General features: G+C 35.6%; 1 protein-coding gene across 1 annotated transcript in view; it reads left to right on the top strand.

Moving 5' to 3' along the window:
- The window catches only part of LOC121417229 (uromodulin-like), a 59991-nt gene extending 43701 nt beyond the window's left edge, over nt 1–16290 (top strand). The window contains exons 6-9 of the mRNA XM_041610857.1: nt 3347–3741; nt 5964–6069; nt 10642–10819; nt 13515–16290. Of these exons, the coding sequence (XP_041466791.1) occupies nt 3347–3741; nt 5964–6069; nt 10642–10819; nt 13515–13669 (834 nt within the window). The 3' untranslated portion in view covers nt 13670–16290. The remainder of the gene's footprint in view (nt 1–3346; nt 3742–5963; nt 6070–10641; nt 10820–13514) is intronic.
- Nucleotides 16291–21184: the final 4894 nt, after the last annotated feature.

Below are 21184 nucleotides of genomic sequence, written 5' to 3'. Positions count from 1 at the left end.
TGTTTTCAAATAACGTTTTACTCATACAACAGGGTGATATGGATGTAATGGTCAAGCAAATCCAAATTCTTACAAAATTTTATGTCCCAATTTACATTGTAGATAATACTGTTAGGGCCTATGGGGCCATTTTGAATTTCATAATACAGTATTTATCTCATGCATGACAAAAGAAATGATATGTCTTGCTTATAAAACATGTTGTCAGACAATATTTTACTCATAGATCACAATTACATGTATTTTATGTTTCTTACACGTGTGAAAATTAGTTTCTCAATTTGCATGTACATGATGAATATAGGGGCTATGGCGGCCAATTTGGATTTCAAAATAAAGCATTTATCACATAAATGGCATATTAACAATTATGTTTTTAGTCAGTATTCCACTCGTTTATCTTAATAATATGCATTTTAATGCTCAATCTTGTCATTTTTTGGCCCCTGCCATTGTACATAATACTCTTTGGGCCAATGGCGGCTATTGTAGATACCAAAATGCAGCAATGTTCCCATATTTGACATAATAAATAATATATCTCATTAGTAATGATGATTTGCATATATTACTTCGTTCATACATCGCGATTTTTGCAGTTTAGTGCTCATTTTTGTGAAAATTAGTTTTACCTATTCGTATTGTACATGATAGTGTATACAATGGCCTATGGCGGCCATTTTGAATATCAGGAAAATATATATTTTGTCAAAAATTGTTTTTGAAGATTGTATTTTACTCCTGCCATAAAATTCATGCATTTCACAGCCTATGTGCGGACAATTTAAGGAGTGTTTAATGGGTAATTTGCATATTTTGGCGGCCATAATGGATTTTGCCAATTTGCGGAAAATGCTCAAGGTTACACGAGTGGCATCATTCAGATTCGGAATCGGCACCCTCGAATTGACAAGAAACCATAAAAAAATATTGTATATATATAAAAAAAACAAGGTTTGGTCAATTTTCTGTGGGGCCTATCCTGGACTATTCATTCTCGTTCTCTTAAAATCCCTCCTTCCAGCCAATACCACACTTCATGGTCCAGCAAACTCCCCTGTCTGCCTTGGTTGCTATCCGTGCCGGGGGGGGGGGGGTCAAATGTATGGCTAAATTATTTCCAAACAAGTTTTTCGCAAGCTTTATTTACACATTTTGGCCACTAAACAAGTCGCCTGAATATGACCCAGGGGAAAAAGCTTGGGGGAAAAAAACATACCCTGTCTAGTCTTAAAAAAGTCTTTGGAAAAAAATCCCCTAAATACGTTTGACCCTGCGATTGACCATTGACCAGTCTTTCAACACTATCCTTCTTTTGAAAAATCGATGTTTTTGATACCCTTAACGAGTGCACGCGTGGCCCTCGTCCAAAACTGAAAAACACCCTTTTAAACGCATTTTTTTCGTCACGCGTGTGTACAGTAATATGTTTAACTCCCCCCCCCCTCGGAACCGTGCATACATTTACCTTCTTCTCTCATCTCTTCCACAGAATCCATCATATCGTCCTAATGTAATATTTGACCAATGAAACCATGGTCTAGACACCAAAATCATATGTCCTAGGTAGATATGTAATGAGCTAGGTTCATTTTAAGTATCAACAGCCATTTTCAACTCCATTTTTGGAAGCCATCTTAAATCATGGACACAGACCACTGGTTGTCCTGATGCACTAGCCCACCCCTTACAACCATTCAATAGAAATGAAATTAAAGATGACTTGTGTATTTTTAGCCTACGGCAGCCATTTTGCGCGCCATCTTTTATTTTCCAGGTACCCTTGAGTGATGAATCCACTCATACTTCTATCAGCATATTATTTTAACCCTTAGGCCATAGAATATGAACCGAAATAGGATTCTAGGGTTGATAATGAGTGAGTTATATCCATTTTCCAGTAAATGGCGGCCATCTTGGACGCCATCTTGAAAATAAATACTTTCCCCGGATGTTGATTTTGATAGATTTTAATATGTTATACCTTGAGTCAAGTACTGCTAGAAACAATTGAAAGAAACTTTTGTTGGCATTTTTCCGGGTCAAACCATATATTGACGCGTCGACATAACTTAAATCAGTCTGAAATCTGTCTGGATTTTTTTTTCTCTCTCTTGTACTCTGGCTCCTCCAAAAAAAGCAAGCGATCTCACACACATACCCCCCGTGAGCTTAATGGTTTATCCACCCCCCCCCCCACAATCGGCGATTAAATTGATTTTTGTTTCATTCATTTGTTAGAAATAGTACCAAAGTGGTGTTGATCACAAGATTCTATTTATTTTCAAGACCTGAATCAATGTATGTAGGCCTGGATTTTTATGAAAAAAAATTGTTTTAATAGGAAAATCGAAAATTCATTTTCGGCATGGGACCGCGGGGATACTTAGTATAAATGTATGATACGTATGTTACGCGGTAGAGACCCCCAGATTCGCCCAAATTTTCATTCCAGAGCATCACCAATTAGAATGCCATAGAAATTCCAATTGTTCTCCCGTTCCGGAGACCCTCAGATTTGTGGTTTCTCGTTCCATTCATACTCAGCGCACACCTAGTTACCAATAATGAATATAGCACTTCCATTTATTTGAAAGCAGGATAAAAGAGCATTGTAGATTAAATGTCTTGCTCACGGACATAGGTGCCGCGCCCGGGGATCGAACCCCGGACTTTCCATGTAAAGCCAGGCGCCTTAGACCATTCGGCAACGGCACCTCCACACTTGACTGCGTTCAACGATAGCCAAAATTCTGCACAGTGACTTGGAGGCCGCTGATTGGTTCATCGCACAAGAACGCCATGACCAATATCATGCATATTCATATAACACTCCGAAACAATTAGCAAATGTTGATACTAAATCAGTTCCGGAGACACCCCCCCCCCCCCGCCATCTTAAGACCAAAATTTAGTTCAAGAGCCCCCGATTTTCGGTTTTGGTGCAGAGTGCCCAACCAAAACGAGTGTAAGAATATCTACAGGCGACCTGACTGGCTGTTGCTTCCATGTTACACAGGCGCTCTCGATCTTCTATGTGGCTCTCGACGGTTGCAAAATATCGTCCCAACCCGGAGATGTCGCTGTTAACATAGTACCAACAAGAAATTAACACACGAACCGCAGACCTAATGTTCCCGTTGTTTTTGATGCAAAAGGTCCGGATGAACTTGTTGCGTTCAACATAATTATTCCGAATCGATTACATTATCACCAACATTCTTACTCAAAGTCATGTTTGTTGTTGTTGTTGTTGTTAATTTGTGGGGGGTATGAGGGTAGCTGTTTTTATTCGTTTATTAATATTAATTTACATTCCACGTCATCTTTTCCATTTTCCCCTCAGGAAAATGCCACAACCATTACATTCTCGAATGTCATCGCTTACAAACTTGAGCCTATACCTGGTACTGATATTACTCGTGAAAATCAGAGGCAGATTGAGATTTCGTGTTCCCTGGACAAGACCTCACAGGTTGGGCAGTCTTTCAAACCAATGGTCGGTGAAATAAAGTTTAGTGACAAGGGTTCCGGTCACTTCCAGCTGTACATGACAAGGTTCAAGAACGAGTCCTTTGATGAGCCCGAAGATACCCACGCCGAGGTCTGGCTAAACCAGGCGCTCTACTTTGAAGTCAAACTTGACTCGGTAGAAGAAGTTGGTATGTTTATCGAACGATGCTGGGCGACAGCCGGCCAAGAACATGATTCAACTCCAAGCTATCATCTTTTTACCGACAGGTTAGTATACCTTTTTACTATTTTCTTTGTAGCTACATGTAGCATGTTTGTAAATTTTATCCTGGCCGTGAAAACAGGGGTCCTCTTCCCTCGGCGAATAGATATGAAGATTATTTTTGAATGTTGATAGAAAGTTAATAACTGAACAAATCATAAATTATGGTCATAATATTCGCTTTACTGCATACTTGAAGAATCCCAACTTCTGTATTCTTCAAACCAATTACTAGTATAATATATCATGAACTTATTGAAATTGTAAAAGAAATGTAAAAACGATACGATTCGTGGCCTTGATTATATCACAGTGGAAGAACTCAAACGAGCAATAAATACCATTGTATCTTCATTATATGATAATACAATTAATGGTACTATTCAATTCAATTCTTTATTTTATTTTCATTCAAAACATAATACAAAGTAATATAAAGTAATACAAATCAAGTACAATTTTGCAGAAGGGCATTCTTAATTTGTAAAACAAACATAAAAAACAGTATAATATAGAGCATAAATTGAAATGGAAATTAAGCAAAGTTTACGTCCAAGTAATATGAAAATATTGAAAGTTACTCGTGTATATAAAAAGGGCGACAAATATGAATAATTATCAACCAATTTCAGTTCTCCCTGTTTATGCAAAATTTAAAGGTACGTTTACAACAGACATATATCTTTTATAAAAGAATAAAGTTCTTTATACCAAAAGTCAGTACGGATTTAGAAGCGGACACTCCACATTCTAAGCTATATCAAAATTCATTCTGAATATTGACGAAAAAATGTGTATTTATAGACTTGACAAAAGAGTTGATATTTTTAAACATAGAATTTTAATTTGCGTATTGTCTCACTACGAAATTCGAGAAATTTCGTTTCACTGGTTTATTCATTACATACATATTTTTCGGCAACAGTATGAATATTTAAATGCCAAAACATTACACCAAATAACGTTAGGATGTGGAGTACCTAAGGGAACAGTACTTGACCCGCTGCTTTTTTTAATTTACATAAATTACATCAACTTAAATTCCGATAAGTTGAAATACGTATATACTATTTGCAGATGATACTCTTATTTATTTAACATGAAATTATACTGACATTCTTCTATCTTCCATGAATACACAATTTCAAAATACTGATATATGAATGAAAGCAAACAATATGATTTTGAATGTTGAAAAACAGAATACATTATATTTGGTAGCAACTCCAAACTTGTATATAACAATAGGCCACTATTATCTAAAAACAATTTCCTTGATGTCAACGAATTTGATTTTAGGTGTTACGATAGATTAAACAAAAAGACCTTCTTACAATACATCCCACAATTAACAAACTTGCAAAATGCATAGGAATACTCGGTAAAGTTAGATTTCTGTCACAGGATGTCGTTAAGGTCTTGTATTACTCATTAATAGCATTATTTTTATCTTACAGTAATTTAGTGTGGGGATTTGCTCGTAAAACCAGTTTAAGCCTTACATATATGTTAGGTTATTTATATAATTACTCATTCTGATTATTTGTCTTATACAAAGGCTTATTAATAAAATATGTATATATATATATATATGTACGGATTCATGAAATATCTAGTACAACATTGCTATGTATCACTGTTACAATAACCTTCCCAGAGCATTCAAATCGTTATTTTTTTTGCTTACGTAATAAAGATGTACTTACCTACAATACTCTTAATAATGATAAATATCATCCACATTTAATGTGGAAACAGGCCACTAAATAATCTATATTTTATGAAGATGAATGATTATGGAATCCTGTACCTGATTACATAAGCCATAGAAAATCTTTAAAATCAATTTAAGAGAAATGCACAAAATATATATACATATGTTCAAAAATGTTAATGTAGTCGCCAACTCATATATTTCACTTATTTACTTGTAAAACTGCTATTTCTTAATTTCATTTTCTTCTTCTTCTTCTTTTTTTTTTTTGGGGGGGGGTATTGTTGATTTGCTATATGTTTGTACGATTTGAAGTGGACAATTCTTATTGCAAGGAGCATAGTTTTTGTCTTTTTACAACGGAATATCTCTTGACAAGCAGTTTAGCTTAAACATTGACCCCCCTCCCATAACGTGTAATATTATAAGTATCAATGTAATATTATTCATTTTTATTTTGATGAATAAATAAATAGATAAATTAAAATAAACCCCCTTCTTTTCATTCAATAGATGTCCTTCCAATATTGATGGAACTGTTCAAGTCTTTTTTCCGAACGAGACGGATCGAGAAGGATTTAAGTTTGATGCATTTGCCTTTGTTGGACGTCTGGACATGGTAATTCAAGTATGACTGAGAATAGTTTTGTTAGCATGGTCAGGGCGAAGGTAGTGGTTCGGTGTTAAGTTGGCAGAGACAAAAATGGCAGATGTAAAAATGGCAAAGGTAACAATGGTAGAGGTAAAAATGATAATAATAATGATAGTAATAATTAAGGTATATTTACCCGGGTAGCCGCTTCAGTTCCGAAAACTTCTCCCAGCGGGCCCTGCTATTACTATGGCAGAAGTAAAATGGGAGAGGTAAAAATGGCAGAAGTAAAATGATAATAATAATGATAGTAATAATAAAGGTATATTTACCCAGGTAGCCGCTTCAGTTCCGAAAGCTGTTCTGCCAGCGGGCCCTGCTATTACTATGGCAGAAGTAAAATGGCAGAGGTAAAACTGGCAACGGTAAAATATGGCAGAGGTAACAATGACAGAGGTAAAAATGGCGAAAGTAAAACGGGAGTGGTAAAAATAACAATGGCATGGGTAAAAATGACAAAGGAAGAAATGGTAGATTAATGGATTAACGGTCTTAAGCACACATGCGTCAAAAATATCAGACTAAATCCCTGCATATGCGGACATAGATTAAATAAGGTTCTGAGAAGGCAATTAAAACTATGATGAACCTAATGAAAAGGATATTTTGTTAAAGTATAGATTGTCTGCACCAAATTGGTAACCCTTGGATTGGCATATCGTATTTTATTTTCTGAACTAACGGCCTTACTAAATGAAACAAGTTTAAAAAGGTAAAAGATGTCTTCAAATCAATTTTACTAGCTAAATTCTACGTGTTCTTCATGATTAAGGTCCACTTTTATTTCAAAGTTCTGTGCAAATAATTTTTCACGAACTTTTCAAAATTAAGTGGTGCTCACTCAAGCGGAAATATTTTTCAACAGTTATATCATTTGCTTAAATGAATCTGTACCAATGTTAAAAATTTGGAAAAATCTTCAGGATTTTACAGGAATTGTCTAAGTGTAATTTTGTTGATACGCACTGTAGTGCACAACGTATGGGACAGTTCATATGACCCCAACGATCGACAACTTTTAGTCCAGGAATAATAATGTTTGACAGCAAACAAATTGCAATATAATTATTTAACCGCAATGCATTTCCATGAAGTCCCCACAATGACATACTTAAAGTCCAGAAAATTCCATGCAGTGGAAAAACGTCTAATTTGCATAATCACAAATAGCGGCTATCGTGAAAATTTCTCATGGTTATTGTTAGTCTCATTATAGCACTTTCGAAAATTCTGATCAATTCATTAAACTTTCACGTTGTATCTTAACCATAGGCTTCATTCTGAAATTAGAATGTAAGCCAGTTTTGACCTTTGCTGACCTCAAGAGGTCAATGATCCTAAGGTCAACGACCTCGAAATATCAGAAAATTGATGTTTTGCAACATTCATTCATGATAAATATGATTAAAATAAAAAAAGTTTATCAAATAATGGCTATCAAGGTATCCTGATATTCTAGAGAGAATTTTGTGTAATATGAGTTTTGAACTTTGACCCTGGAGAGCTGGCATAGGTCAATGACCTTAACATTTTAGAATATTTACGCTGAGCATCACTGATTTATGATAAACAGGCCTCTCGTGTACAAATTGCAATACATTTTATATGAGCACAATGCATTTCCATAAAGTCTCCAAAACGACATACTGAATCTCCAAAAAAATCCAAGAGGTAAAAAGACGTCTAATTTGCATAAATCCAAAATTGCGGCAATCATGAAATTTTTTCAAGATTGGTTGTGGTACAAACTGGTCCGGTCAAAGCACTTTCAAAAATTATCATTAAAGCATTAAACTTTCACCATTGTTATATCTTACCATAGGCTTCATTTTGAATTTAGAATGTAAGCCAGATTTGACCATTGTTGACCTCTAGAGCTCAATGGCCCTCAGGTCAACGACCTCTAAATATCAGGAAATTTATGTTTTGAATTATTTGTTAATGATCAAGATGGTAATAAGTAAATATTTCGTGTTTAATCGTAGTAGGAAAACACACTGCTCTGATCATTGAAACTAAAATTATGATTAAAGCATTACACTTTCACCAGTGTTATATTTTGTCATAAGATTCCATTTAAAATTGCAATGTAAGTAAAAATTGACCTCTGCTGAACTCTAGAGGCAATAAACTAAACGATCATTGCCCTCTTAATATGAGAAAATCGATGTTGCATCATTAGTTATTATAAACGTTGTTAGCTTGCGAAAAAAGTTAATTTTAACTTGTAAGGTCCTTTGATGTATAAAAGAAAATTTTAAAGTATTGAAAGTTTTGACCTTTAACCCCGAGGGCTTCAAAGGTCACTGAATTTAAAATATTAAACTTAACTAGTTTATTTTCCACCTTCTGCTGAATAGAACAACCCAGTTCAAGCCACAGTCAAATGAGGACTTTTCCTATGGACTTCACCTTCATTCTAAAAATTCGAATGTTATATCAACAGGAGTGACAACCTTTTCCAAATGTTACATCCAACCTTGTAAAAGCTGTTTCCAACATTTTAAGTGTTGGGTAGAACCATTTTAAAGTAGTAAATGCAACATTTAGAAAATGTTTTCACTCCTCCACTCCTTTCAAATGATTAGTTAACATTTCGTTTTTTTAGAGTGTTTATATTCAAATTAAGAGGAACAACTAAAGGCAAGGCAGTAGGCCTTGGTAACATCCCTCAGAGAAAATGAGATATTTTGGTCGCATTGCTTAAGAAATGCTTGTCAGCCAATGTGCTATACCGTCCCAACAATTTGGACTAAGGCTAGAGTAATTGCTATCCTCAAACCTGGAAGAGATCCAAATGTGCCTAAATGCTAAAGGCCAATTGCCCCATCTCTACAAGCTACTTGAGCATCTCATCCAGAGAAAAAGATGGTCCCATTACAAAACAATATTCTATTCCTAAACAGGCAGGTTTTTGCCAATGGAAAAACTGTAAAGGCTAGGTTCTCAACCTGACTTTGTTCACTGAATACGGTTACGAAGGTAACTAACCAACTTACTTCACAGCTGCATCTGGCACTGTGGTCTACTCGTATAACTGTACAACACATTGGTGACATTCATCTGACCATACTCATCAGACTTGTACTAGAAAACGGACATCATTTTATGGAGCTCAACGGGAAGACCAGCAGGTGAAGACTTCAAAAGAATTGAATCTCTCAAGGTAGTGTTCTATTTCGTCGACTTTAGCTCATTCAAGGTCAACATTTGTGATTCATTTTGGCGGCAAATGCTCTCTCTTTTCCTCGTCGATGTACCATGTTGTCTTTACCTTTAACGTTATTACCTCTGTCATTTTTTGGCCTCTGCCATTTACCTCTGCCAATTTTACCTGTGCCATGTTTTCCTTTGCCATATTTTAACCTCTGCCGTTTCTACCTCTGCCATTTTTGCCTTTGCAATTTTTGCGTCTGCCATTTTTACCTTTGCCGTTTTTACCTGGCACTAAGGATGGTGTATTTGCCTGGATGTTATATCGCACTGAGTGTACATTTGGAGACCTTATAAACGGCAGAATTTGCACCAGGGGGGGGGGGGCACTCGACCAAAAAAGTGGTGGGGTTGGCCGCGGGCGAGACAAAAAACGGGGGGCATATTGCAAAAAGGAGGGTCCTCGGAACGGGCTTCGGAACTACAAATGTTTGTAAAACGAGGGTCCTTGGAACGGGTCACTTGTGTGTGAGTGCGTATGCATCCCTATGGAACGTGCATGGGTGCCGGGTGCGCCAGCGCAGAGGCAATGGTCGGACAGCGCTCTGCAAGCGGCCCTTTTTCACCAAAAATGCGGCTTATTGTAGCAGATCAATGCGGATAGAACGGCGTAACGGAGAATATGCGAAGCTTTGGAAGTTGATTTCTTTCTTCTTCTTTCTCGATAAGAAGAAGATGCTATGCTTTGGGGCGGCTTTCTTCGTTCTTTTTCTTCAATAAGACAAAATTGCTATGCCTTGGAACGGAAATCTGAGTGCTCACGTCTGTATCAATAATATATGATGAAAGAGGAAATATAATACCCTTCTCAGGTACCGTCGACATCTCTCAAATGGAACTCCCTACAATTTTGTTAAGTTGGTTTATCGATATATTATTGTCTAAATATATGTGATCAAAAATTATTTTTTTTTGTTTCATAGTATTTTTTTCATCTATCTGAAGAGGGCCTGTTGCATGCCAAAAGTTTGTGGCAATAGTTAATGAAAACCAGTGGTTCGTAATATTTCTGCTTCATCAGTATCTATCAGGTATAAAATATCATTCTGAGAAGAATCATGTGTGGAATGAAAGCGATCGAGCTTTGAAATAATTCTGCCATATATCAGCATTTTACGACTATTTTGGACGCATTAACTTCAGTTTCTAATGGGGGCACAATTTTAAAGACAGACTTTGTTTTCTATATTTCTTTATTCTCCTATTTGCTAATCTCCTCCCTCTCCCCCGAAGGTCGCCAAGGCAACGTTTCCCCGCCACTCTCTAAGATCACTGATTAGATTGATTATACCTTTCAAGTCACTCTAGAGTTAATTCATCTTACAGGTGTACGTTCATTGTCAAGTGAGGGTGTGTATGGATGAAGAGGCCCATGTGTATCGAGAGTGCTCCTCCACTTCTGATTTGGGACGCAAACGTCGATCTTCTTCATTCCTGTCCACTCAAACGATCAGTAGTGCGCCGATCCGTGTCCGCCGCTCAACCAACAACATGGCTACTAATGGTAAAAAATACTGGCTTCCGGCGGGCACTTCCATTGCCGAGTGGATACCATGCGCGAAAATGGGGTCTCGGAAAGCACCCTAAACAAGTTTCTTTTTCATATTCTGAAAATACACCTTTTAACAAGCATTGGCAGTGAAACCCTGCCCTTAACAAGTATTGGAAACAATACGATACCCTTGGCAAGTATTCCTTGAATTGAACCCCTAAACAAGTTCAGCGATAAATTTACTTTTGCCACGGACGTCGGTCGTAAGTTTTACCTTTACCTACATCCTATCATTGGGTTTAGTATTAAGGCCCCCCTTCCACACATCGGGCAATCGGACTCTAAAACCGTAGTGTTTACTGTTGGAGCGGAAAGTACATTTTTCATAAAACATTTTAGTCGTTTTATACCTTCACATATTTGACCCTAAAAACGTAGCTTTATCTGCGAAATAGAAACCCTTTTTCATAATTTTTGTGTTTTTGCCACCCTTATTGTGTCACGTAATTAACGTGCCTTATCTGGAAAATACATCCTCTTACTGTTTTAGGGGGTCGCACATGGTATCCACTCGTAGATGTAAGTCCCCCCCCCCCCTTCCCGGACTCGCTTAAAGGGGATGAAAACTTTCTTGCAAGATAACGTTTTTATTCTTTGATAGAGTTTTCTCAACCTTCGGCAATATGTACTTTTTACTATGCTAACATAAAACGGAACCTTCTTGTTGAGGATGTCAGAAATTCTGGAGACGTAGGGGTATTCAAACTCAAACTTGAAAGTTTGGGCATTAATACCCTTGTCTCAAAAACGTTATACCAAAATTAACTGTGTTTAGCGCTTGACCCCCTAAACCCAAACTAACGCAACAACCAGGTGCTGGTGATTGTACGTCAACGGACAGATACAGGTACAATAAACACTTTGTCAGAATAAACTTCCCCTTTAAAAATAAAGTGGGATGAACACATGAGTAAGCTCTAACACCTTCTCATCCGAAGGGGGTTGGAACGAACAGCCCCTGCACCCTTACATGACAGTATTGTTCAAGTCGTGCGAGTGAATATAATACTTAAATTCAGGTTTCAGTTAAAACCGTGAAAGACCATACTTTGTGACGAACTGAATAGAATGTTTTCCTTAATCATGTTAATGAGACCTCGAAAAATATTCATAAGCACTGTCCGTATCACTGAAACGCATACCAAAGTTAACTGCACTTGCTTGACAGTTGCCTGTGAAAAAACAATCATCCAAAATAAATCCGTAGGGGAAGGCAGGGTAAGTTGTGACAGTTTTTGCTTTTTGCATGTTAGAATTGATATGATTAATAATCTTGTCGAAATAAGTACCTTGCCTTGAAATTTAATTCTTCTGAAATATTTTCCACCTATATATAACTTTCTATCCCCACACTGAAAGTCATCGTGACCTTTGAAAAAAACGATGTCAAATGGCTCAACTTGCCCCATATATGGGGTAAGTTTGAGCCACCTTCTTCGGTAAGTTGAGCCACAAAAACTATGTACAAAATGTATGAGGGGAGAACCGGCATGTCATTTTTTTGTTTAAAGTCTTTTCACTTGCTAATTCTCTATAAATACTAACATTCTTTAAAAGGAAAAGAGCAGTCATGTAAATTTGCTCCTTTCAGCCAGCATTTCAATCGATTTTTATGGTTTGTTTTTTAAGATACATTACCATAGGAATTACCATGGCTCAACTTGCCCCATGCTGTTTGGCTCAACTTACCCCAGTCCGAACTTAGTGCGATAATTTTGTATCCACACATTCATTATGCATCCATCATATAAAAGACTATGACAAGAATGAAGATCCATACCTGAACTAATGATGTTGTTATCATGTCTTTATTATATTTAAAGACGTGTATGTTTATAAATATCTTATCTATTTCAACTCTCTTTTACTTTTTGGCTGAAATTCATATTTTCCCTCTAAAAAACAACTTTTTGTTTCAAAGTTGAAAACAATGTGGTGGGGTTAGGGGTTATGCTATGGGTCATCAATACATGACACCACCACAATGTCTGACTCATTCATTATTGGCCTGGGGCTGGTGGCTCAACTTGCCCCTATGCTCAACTTACCCCGCCTTCCCCTATGGTTTTAGGACATGAAAATTTCGTCTCGATTGAAGGTGAATAATTAGGTAATATTAGGTTTACTCCAATGCATAAGTCGGCATTAAGAAGAAGTGTAAGTGTCGCATAAATTGTTTTGGCTCACTGTATGTGAACCCCCACCCTCCCCCACCATCAGAAAAATAGAGAGTGATTCACGAATCTCGCTTGATTTCGAGATCAATAAATTATGCAATATGATGTTTTGATCCCTAGATGACCTTCGACCTTACCATTGTGATGAACACAAGCATACGTGGTATTGCCTAATAATCATTTCTAACAAGTGTAATCACAATTGATGCAGAATTAATGAATAAGCGCAAGTTGAACCAACAAAATTTGAGAGATGGACATGACCTCATATGACCTCTGACCGCTAGATGACGTTTGTCTCCATTATTCTCATGAACACACATGTGGTTTTTGCTGGTGAGTTGCTCAGGACAGAGCAAAGAAAATTAGTGTTCGTTTAGGAATTTTCATTATGTGCTGTATTCGAGTCTAGGCTATATTAACAATATCAGTTGAGTATGCCATCATTTGTTTTAATTTCTATACCATAGATCTGTCTGCCTACAATTCTTTTGGGATGTTCCTCATTGGAATGGTCGCAACCGTGGTTGCCGTAGCAACCCTGATGGGCGTGGTCAAGCTAATTGGTCGTTCAACCGACATCAGCTACAAGAGAGTCCAAACTGCTTCCATGGAAGAGATGTAGAAGCGATCAATGGCCAGAGTGGAATTCATATTCGGAGTGACGTCACGTGGATTAGCGCGCTACTTGACAGCCAGGTGCGCAAGGTCAAAGGTCAAGCAGTAACATTACACAATTCCCTCAATTAAATTAGAGAAGTTCAAATCTGTCTAACTTCCCTAGTATAGGCAACAACTACAGAAAATAATGATTGAAAAAATTCTACTAATGTCATTCTCCTTATATACCACTCTGGTAATACGAAAATCCTGACTTATTATATGCTTTTGAAGAGATATAGACGAGCACTATTCATTTAACTATAACGATAATTGTAATTCTCCTTGATTTAATTTACTTTTGGTGAAGGCTTTTTTTTCATTATATTTTAAAGTAAGTTTACGAAAGACTAAGTAAGTATTCATATCGTTGAAAGAATTGCTTCAAACTTTATCGTATCATCTATATTCAGAATTGTGCACTCATGTTAATCAAGATTAGTTGACGCTCTGGGACAAAAAGAACTGGAAATAGTGATTCCTTTATTCGAAAATTAAAAAAAAGTAAAATAAAAATAATAGCATCATTATTGTCGTCTGTCAAATACCACACTTGAATCCTCAAAGGATTAAATATTCTGTTTGATTTATAAGAACAGCGAATATCAAACTGTAACAATAACTGTGATTTAATTAAGTATTTATTCTTATTTTATTTTACTGCAGTTGGTTGAGGGCCTATTTTGTGCGTATGTTTTAATGTAAGTTTATAAGTAAGTAGCAATTTCATTATAGAATAATTCAAACTTTATCGTATCATTCTATTAAGAAATGTTTGTACTCACGATAGTCAATACTTTATATCTGATGCTCCTGAACAAAAAAAAACAATAACAAAATAAAAATCCGCTGACATGATTCTCTCCCATTACAACTCTGGCAACAATTAAAGGCTTCAAATTCTTTCAATATTTTATTTGTTTACAATTTTGCATTAAAGGAGCCATTGGATAAAATTTTTTATTCAATTATGACAATAATTGTCATTCATTTGAATATTTCTTCTTATTTTATTCCAATTCTTGTGGAAAGTTAATTTTTATGTCTTAAATTTTGTTTTAATGTACGTTTTCGGAAGACTACTCTAAAATACAATGGACCTAATCTAGGAGGCGTTTCACAAAGATTTAAGTGTGACTTAGGCCCGTATTTTGAAGTCGGGTGTAACTTAGAATTTGGTCTATTAAACTCTGTGCTTAAATCATGGGAAGCCAAATGTTTTAAAAAAAAATTACAGAGAGTGATTCTCACATGTTAATTGTACTCTTTACTAATTATTAAATGGTGAGGATGTTTTGGGAGCAAAATGAGCTGATAAATTGAACCTCTATTGTAAGAGGTTTGTGTAACAACTGGCTTTCCATAGTTAAACCACAAAAACCAGAGTTTGAATTAAACCCAACTTCAGAATACGGGCTGTAGAGTCACGCGTTCCAGCTGCATGAGTTATGAAACGCATCACCGCATTTTACAAATCAGGCTAAGCGGACACTCGCCACCGTGTTTGCAGCAGAACTTCAAGTTACACTTAAATCTTTGTAAAACACACCCAAGTCTCTAAATACATTTATCTCGGTGTGACAAGATCTCATACTTCTTTGAAGTGATATTTGCATCTTTTAAGAGTAGAATTTACATCTATTTTGATTGAAAATGTCTAGAAAGATGCAAAGTTAACCCTAGAGGGAGGTGACTATGAAATTCACTCAATGGTATTGGTCACTCCGAGCGGAATTGATATTATGGTGACTAGATTTAGATTGGTTGTTTTGCAATTAGATCGTATCTAAGTAGAAACAACATTGTAATAATTATTTATACAGTTTGATATCATGATAATCCAAACCAACATGATAACGAAGACGTGTTTCTTTTCCACTATCTTCTTATGATATAGTCCAGCTAACTCGGTTTTTAACTTCCCCGAATTCGGTCATTTATATTCCGATATCTAGAGCAAAATTCAAGGGACATAAATCAAAAACGAAAATTGTCAACAACTTGGTTTTAATGCAAACAAATCACCCAGTTTGAACCTGAATTATGTTTAAGACGGACTGCGTATGAATTATTCAAATTAGCAAATTAACGCAATAAGTTCTTTTGTTCTTGATGCATTTTGGGGTTATGAAAAACAGACATAAATTGTTGGGACATCTAATGAAATAAAGGGATAAGGGAACGATGCTATATATATGTTACTTGTTCACCATAAGTATCAGAATTCAAATAATATTTGTAATGACCAATGGTTCTATTGTAAGTTGCTTTTGCCATTATTGAATTCTTCTAACGAAATGTACTTCTTTCGACTAGCTTCTACTACTACTGCATTATTGTTAAAATGATAATGAAAAATTGTTATGTATTCTTTTCAATGCTAGAAATATACCTTGTAGAAGTCAGAGCTAACCCCAAATTAATCATGTGTAATTTACAAATACATGAAGTCGTTTCAATTTAATTTCACATTTCATTTTCGATTAGGACAATTAAGCATTCCTGACTTATTTCAAATCTTAGAAAGTAATTTATTATCAACTTCTTTGTATTTACATTACTCATAATCAAATAAAGTATATCATAATAGAATTATTCTTGGAGAGATTGATCAGTTCTTGGTGTGTACAAAATATTTGTTTGTATTGAATAGTTGTTTCATCGTATATGTATTTTTCTCCCATCACAAAACAATTTCCGTATTATATTTCCTGAAATTAATCTGTTATGAGTATTTTCCAACATTTCGCTTGCTTATACAGTACGTATCAATACGAAGTTTACACCTTGAAAAATATACAGCATGGGCATAAAAAAAAAATGTCACATATATTCTTGGGTTTGTGTCTCATATAATGAAAAGAAAAAAATTGAAAAAAGTAAGGGCTGTCCATTTTTGTAAAGTTCGCAGAAATCTGTTTTCGCACAAACGCTCATTTCACCCTTTGTCGAGGAAAACGGGCGAAACAAACTAACCGTTTAGTACATTTTCCACACATTACCGTTAAAACAGATACATTTGAAAAAGTAACAACTTTGCCCTCCATATTGACATTTTAACCCTGGGTAAGCACAACCTTTACTCTTTCTGTGCTAGCTGGACCAGAGAACACAACTGAATGATAAAAGATTATGTCATACATCTCGAGCATGCTTTCACTACATCTTAAGTAGGACCAGCTTACATACTTCATTTAATAATGTTAATTATTCTTTATTATATTTTTCGATATTTTGGGGGGAAAAGGGGGCATCTGCGTTCTTCCCATAATGAGTATACTTTCAGATATCAGAATTTTGAAATGTTACATGCGATTGATCCAAATTTTGTTGTAAAGCTTGCATTTTTTTTTAATTGTTCATTCCATTCAACTTGTTCACATTTGCTAGGGGATTTTTGTTTATTCCACTTCATGAATCCTCCAACAAATGGTGGAACATGTTTATGATCATTTTTTCTTTTGTTTTGACTAAAACAGTAATCTACAAAACTAAACATTTTCATCGGAGGGAAGAAGGGGGTTCTATTATTTTCCTTGTGTACACAGCAAAAACTGTGGTGTTAACCGGTGTACATAGAGGACCACACCAGTTATTTTACACCGGTGTTAAATTGGTGGTGTTAGTTTTACGCCTATATGTGTTATTACAACACCTATGGTTATTACATTTACACTCTTTGGTGTTATGTTCAATCTCTAGGGTGTTATTTTAACACTTCAGGGTGCGGTCCTCTATTAACACCAATTGGTGTCAGTTTTAACACCACAGTTTTTACAGTGTAGAACACGATGTCCTTTAATCTATACTTCAACAAAAGAGACCCTTGTCCGAAAATAAATATTAAAGTTACTAAGAAATTTCAAGATTTATATTATTTTAATATTTTGATTTGTTATCAAATATTACTTTGATATAAGAACTTTGCAAATCATGCTTAAAATGTTATTTGTTGAGGTAATAATAAGGTCTGAATGGAGTAAAGAAATTCAACATTTGGGAATATATGAGACTATAAAAAAGGAAAATATAAAAGTCTGCGTTTGGTGAATAGAATTTACCTATTTCATTCGTCAGGCATAACGCAGGAAATACAAAAGTGAATGTTAGAGAATACATAACTTTGCATTAAAATTAACCGAGGACAAGTACAATATTTCACGTGGTTTAAAAAGTGTAAAGTAAATACTTAGGCAATAGAAATGATAGGGCCTACTATTTACATATACCATGCTAAACTGGCTATGATAATAAACGTTGGCAATAAAGTTCATAACTTTATGGAACTTTATAAAAATAACATACACTTCAAGAATATATAAAGAACCTGTTATACATTTAAAGTTACACTCTAAAAAATGAAGTGCTAATTCAGCTCTTAAAGAGCGTGTATAGTGACTGCACTTCGGAATGCTGATTGGCTAGTTAAAATTTGAACTAGACAAATCAGCACTCCGAAGTGCAGTCACTATACACGCTCTTTAAGAGCTGAATTAGCACTTCATTTTTTAGAGTGTATAAAGTTATAAAGTCGAGACTTATTCATTGCTTTATCATGACATCCTCTACGGTTTAAAATGCGAAAAATTCGTCTCGACTATCCAATTTAATCCTTAATATAGGTACACTAAACTCAATATTACTTGCTTCTGATTATATTTGTTATTCATTTATAGTAGGCTATAATCTATTTTTTGAATTATTTTAGTAAATTTGTTACCTTTTTTTCGTTTAGCATCTCAAGAGACGCCAATCCAACAATTTTCATTATCTTCATCAAGAAAAATCCTACGCTCTCAATTTATATTAAACGAAAAAATTAACTAAAAATTAAAAAGTTGGGGAAGGCCAAGCTGAAGCTTTAAGTTCTATCTTAAGGCGGCTTGTCAAAGGTGTGCGTGCGTCTTTACCTTTATATTCCACTGCGAACCCGCTCAGCGTTCCATTGTCCATTTTTCTCTCCTACGGGTCAGTGCTCTTGCCATTCAAGACGGTAGCGTGCCCTTTTATCTTTTCTTTTGACACCCCCCAGTTGCGCCCGATTGGCTCTCCGATAAGATGTTTCTGCATGAGCGCCCTCTATGTCCACGATATCGGTATTTTATGCAAACTATTAAAAATCCCGATCTCTAGTCACTGATCTGAATATCGTTGTGTGTTTGTATCGGTGTGCGTAGTCCAGTGGGGTATATATTTTCAAAAGTTACGCTTTCACAATTTTTTTTTTAATTTTTCGTTTCGGGTTTCAGTATATGAAGAAAGTTAAATTAGATTTAGATTTAATTTCTTTAATAGAACAATTAAGCTTTAGCCCTTTAACACGAGCATGTTGTTTTATTTTGAAGAACATACCGTTAAGATATTGAATTTCTGAAAGTAAGTGTTCAGGCGCGGGTAAGATTCTTTTTTTTCATCACACTGAGCCCACACAGTCAGCATTGTCGGGTGAAAAGGAAAAATATGGAATTGTCCTTAACATCTTTGTAAACGAAATGCAAAAACCCTCGCAAAAGATGCAATAAAAATCATAACTGGGTCCAAAAATGATGGCATTTAAATCAATACATTGGAACGCTACTGTGACAAAAAAAATAATAATACATAAAATGCAAACGTTTTTTTGTGGAAAAAAGGCTGAAAACTAAGAGCATCGTTGAAATCCAAATTTGAGCTTAATATAGGCCTATGCTTAATTTAGCCAAAGTGCACATCAATTTTACTCTTACTATGCGTATGCTCACTAGCGTACCTACGGGGGGGGGGGCAGACTCCCCCCCCCCTGACGAGCCACAACCCTTGCAAAGAATATATCCCTCCCCCCTGATGAGAAGTTGAAGACCTTTTGTTTTTGCTGTGAAATGTCCTTTATATCCTGTTGAGGACTTTTTTGGGGCGATTTTGCCTCCCCCCATATATATTCACACATAATACAGATGCCGTACAAGACAAATGAATAAAATATCATTAATTTGAACTTTAAGAAATAAATTGGATGCTCAAGCTGTCATATCGGTAATTGTAGCTTAAGTGCACAATTCTTGAATTTCATTGCCCGAAATTCAGAACAAAAAGTACTTTCGTTACTTTGTAAGACCAATTAAAAAACATCTTTACCTTCGAACGAAATCAAAAGCACTTAAAAATAAATATTGGAATTTTTTTTAACCTTCACGTTTGACTTGTACAATAAGTGTGTATTGCCGTTGATTTATTCTTCCTATCAAATATTGGAATTAATCTGCAATGTGTGTGTCAAATATTGCAAATTAGATTCCCAGTGTCTAAGGTAAACATGATTTACCGACGTAAAGTTAGTAATACGAAAGCCTCTTTGGCCTATAGTTTCTCTTCCAACTTTGAACTTCACCTCTTAATCGTATATATAGCTGCATTCTGTATAGCTTGCATATTCAAATATGCAAAAATATCAATAAACGAACATGAAATGGTAATACCTCGGTCACATTTGCTCTACAGTGAAACGAAAAAAGAAACCTCTATATATTAGTAAAGCGGTTCAGCCGAACAATTGTGCAAATTATGACCAAATCATGAAAACTTTCACAAGTATTAGTATATGCCATAAGATTTATTTTAAAGATGGGAGGTAAGTTTTAAAATGCCATTTACGACCGTTGCCATGGGAACGGATTAATTTCTCAAAAATAACATACATTCCCATGTAAATGTTAAATAAACATGATATAGATACATAAAATGATAATTTTCAAGCTTCCAATTGAATAAATATAAAATTTACAAACATTCAAAATCAACAAGATAGTTCCAATGGGTCCGTTACCATGGCAACGGCTTGTTTTTCCCTAGAAAATGGGAATGGGAACTTGTGAAAGTTTCATGCTTTAGTCGAAATTCGCACAATTGTAGTAATTTTTTAAGTTTATCCGCTCTACTATATATTTAGCTGGTACGAAATTGTTAAAACGACTGTTTTCGACTCGCCTTAGAACAAACGTGACCAAGGTATTTGGCATACTAGATCAACAAGGATGAAGTGCATGCGGGTACGGATCCTGACGGAGTAACCCAATACAATCCAATAGCCGCCGAATGAACAATAGTTGGGCTGTCAAAAGTATTGCGGTCTATTTTTGACCTATACTAAAATAAGTCAGTGGGTCTATATTCTGCACCTAAGGGTACAGTTATGTAGTGAATCCGGGGGTGGGAGGATCCGGCCGGTGCCCCCCCCCCCTTTGAGAGCCATTATCAATTTTGTTAATGTAAATATGCCATTTTTATACAAGTGTGCCCCCTTTGAAACTCACAGCATGTATTTTAATGAGAATATGTCGTTCATACAAAAGTAATGACCTTCAATTTAGCCTGGTAAACACCCCTTTTCCAAATATATTTGGTTATTAAAATACGCAGAGAGATGGTAGGCAAAGAATATAACTCGAATGTTCATATTAAGAGTATACCTATAAAGAGGGAAGATACATGCTTAATTAAAAAT

This window comes from Lytechinus variegatus, chromosome 6 (assembly GCF_018143015.1).
Source record: "Lytechinus variegatus isolate NC3 chromosome 6, Lvar_3.0, whole genome shotgun sequence".
NCBI lineage: Eukaryota > Metazoa > Echinodermata > Echinoidea > Temnopleuroida > Toxopneustidae > Lytechinus > Lytechinus variegatus.
The sequence above is the reverse complement of the archived record's forward strand: the minus strand, read 5'-3'. Positions and strand labels throughout refer to the sequence as shown.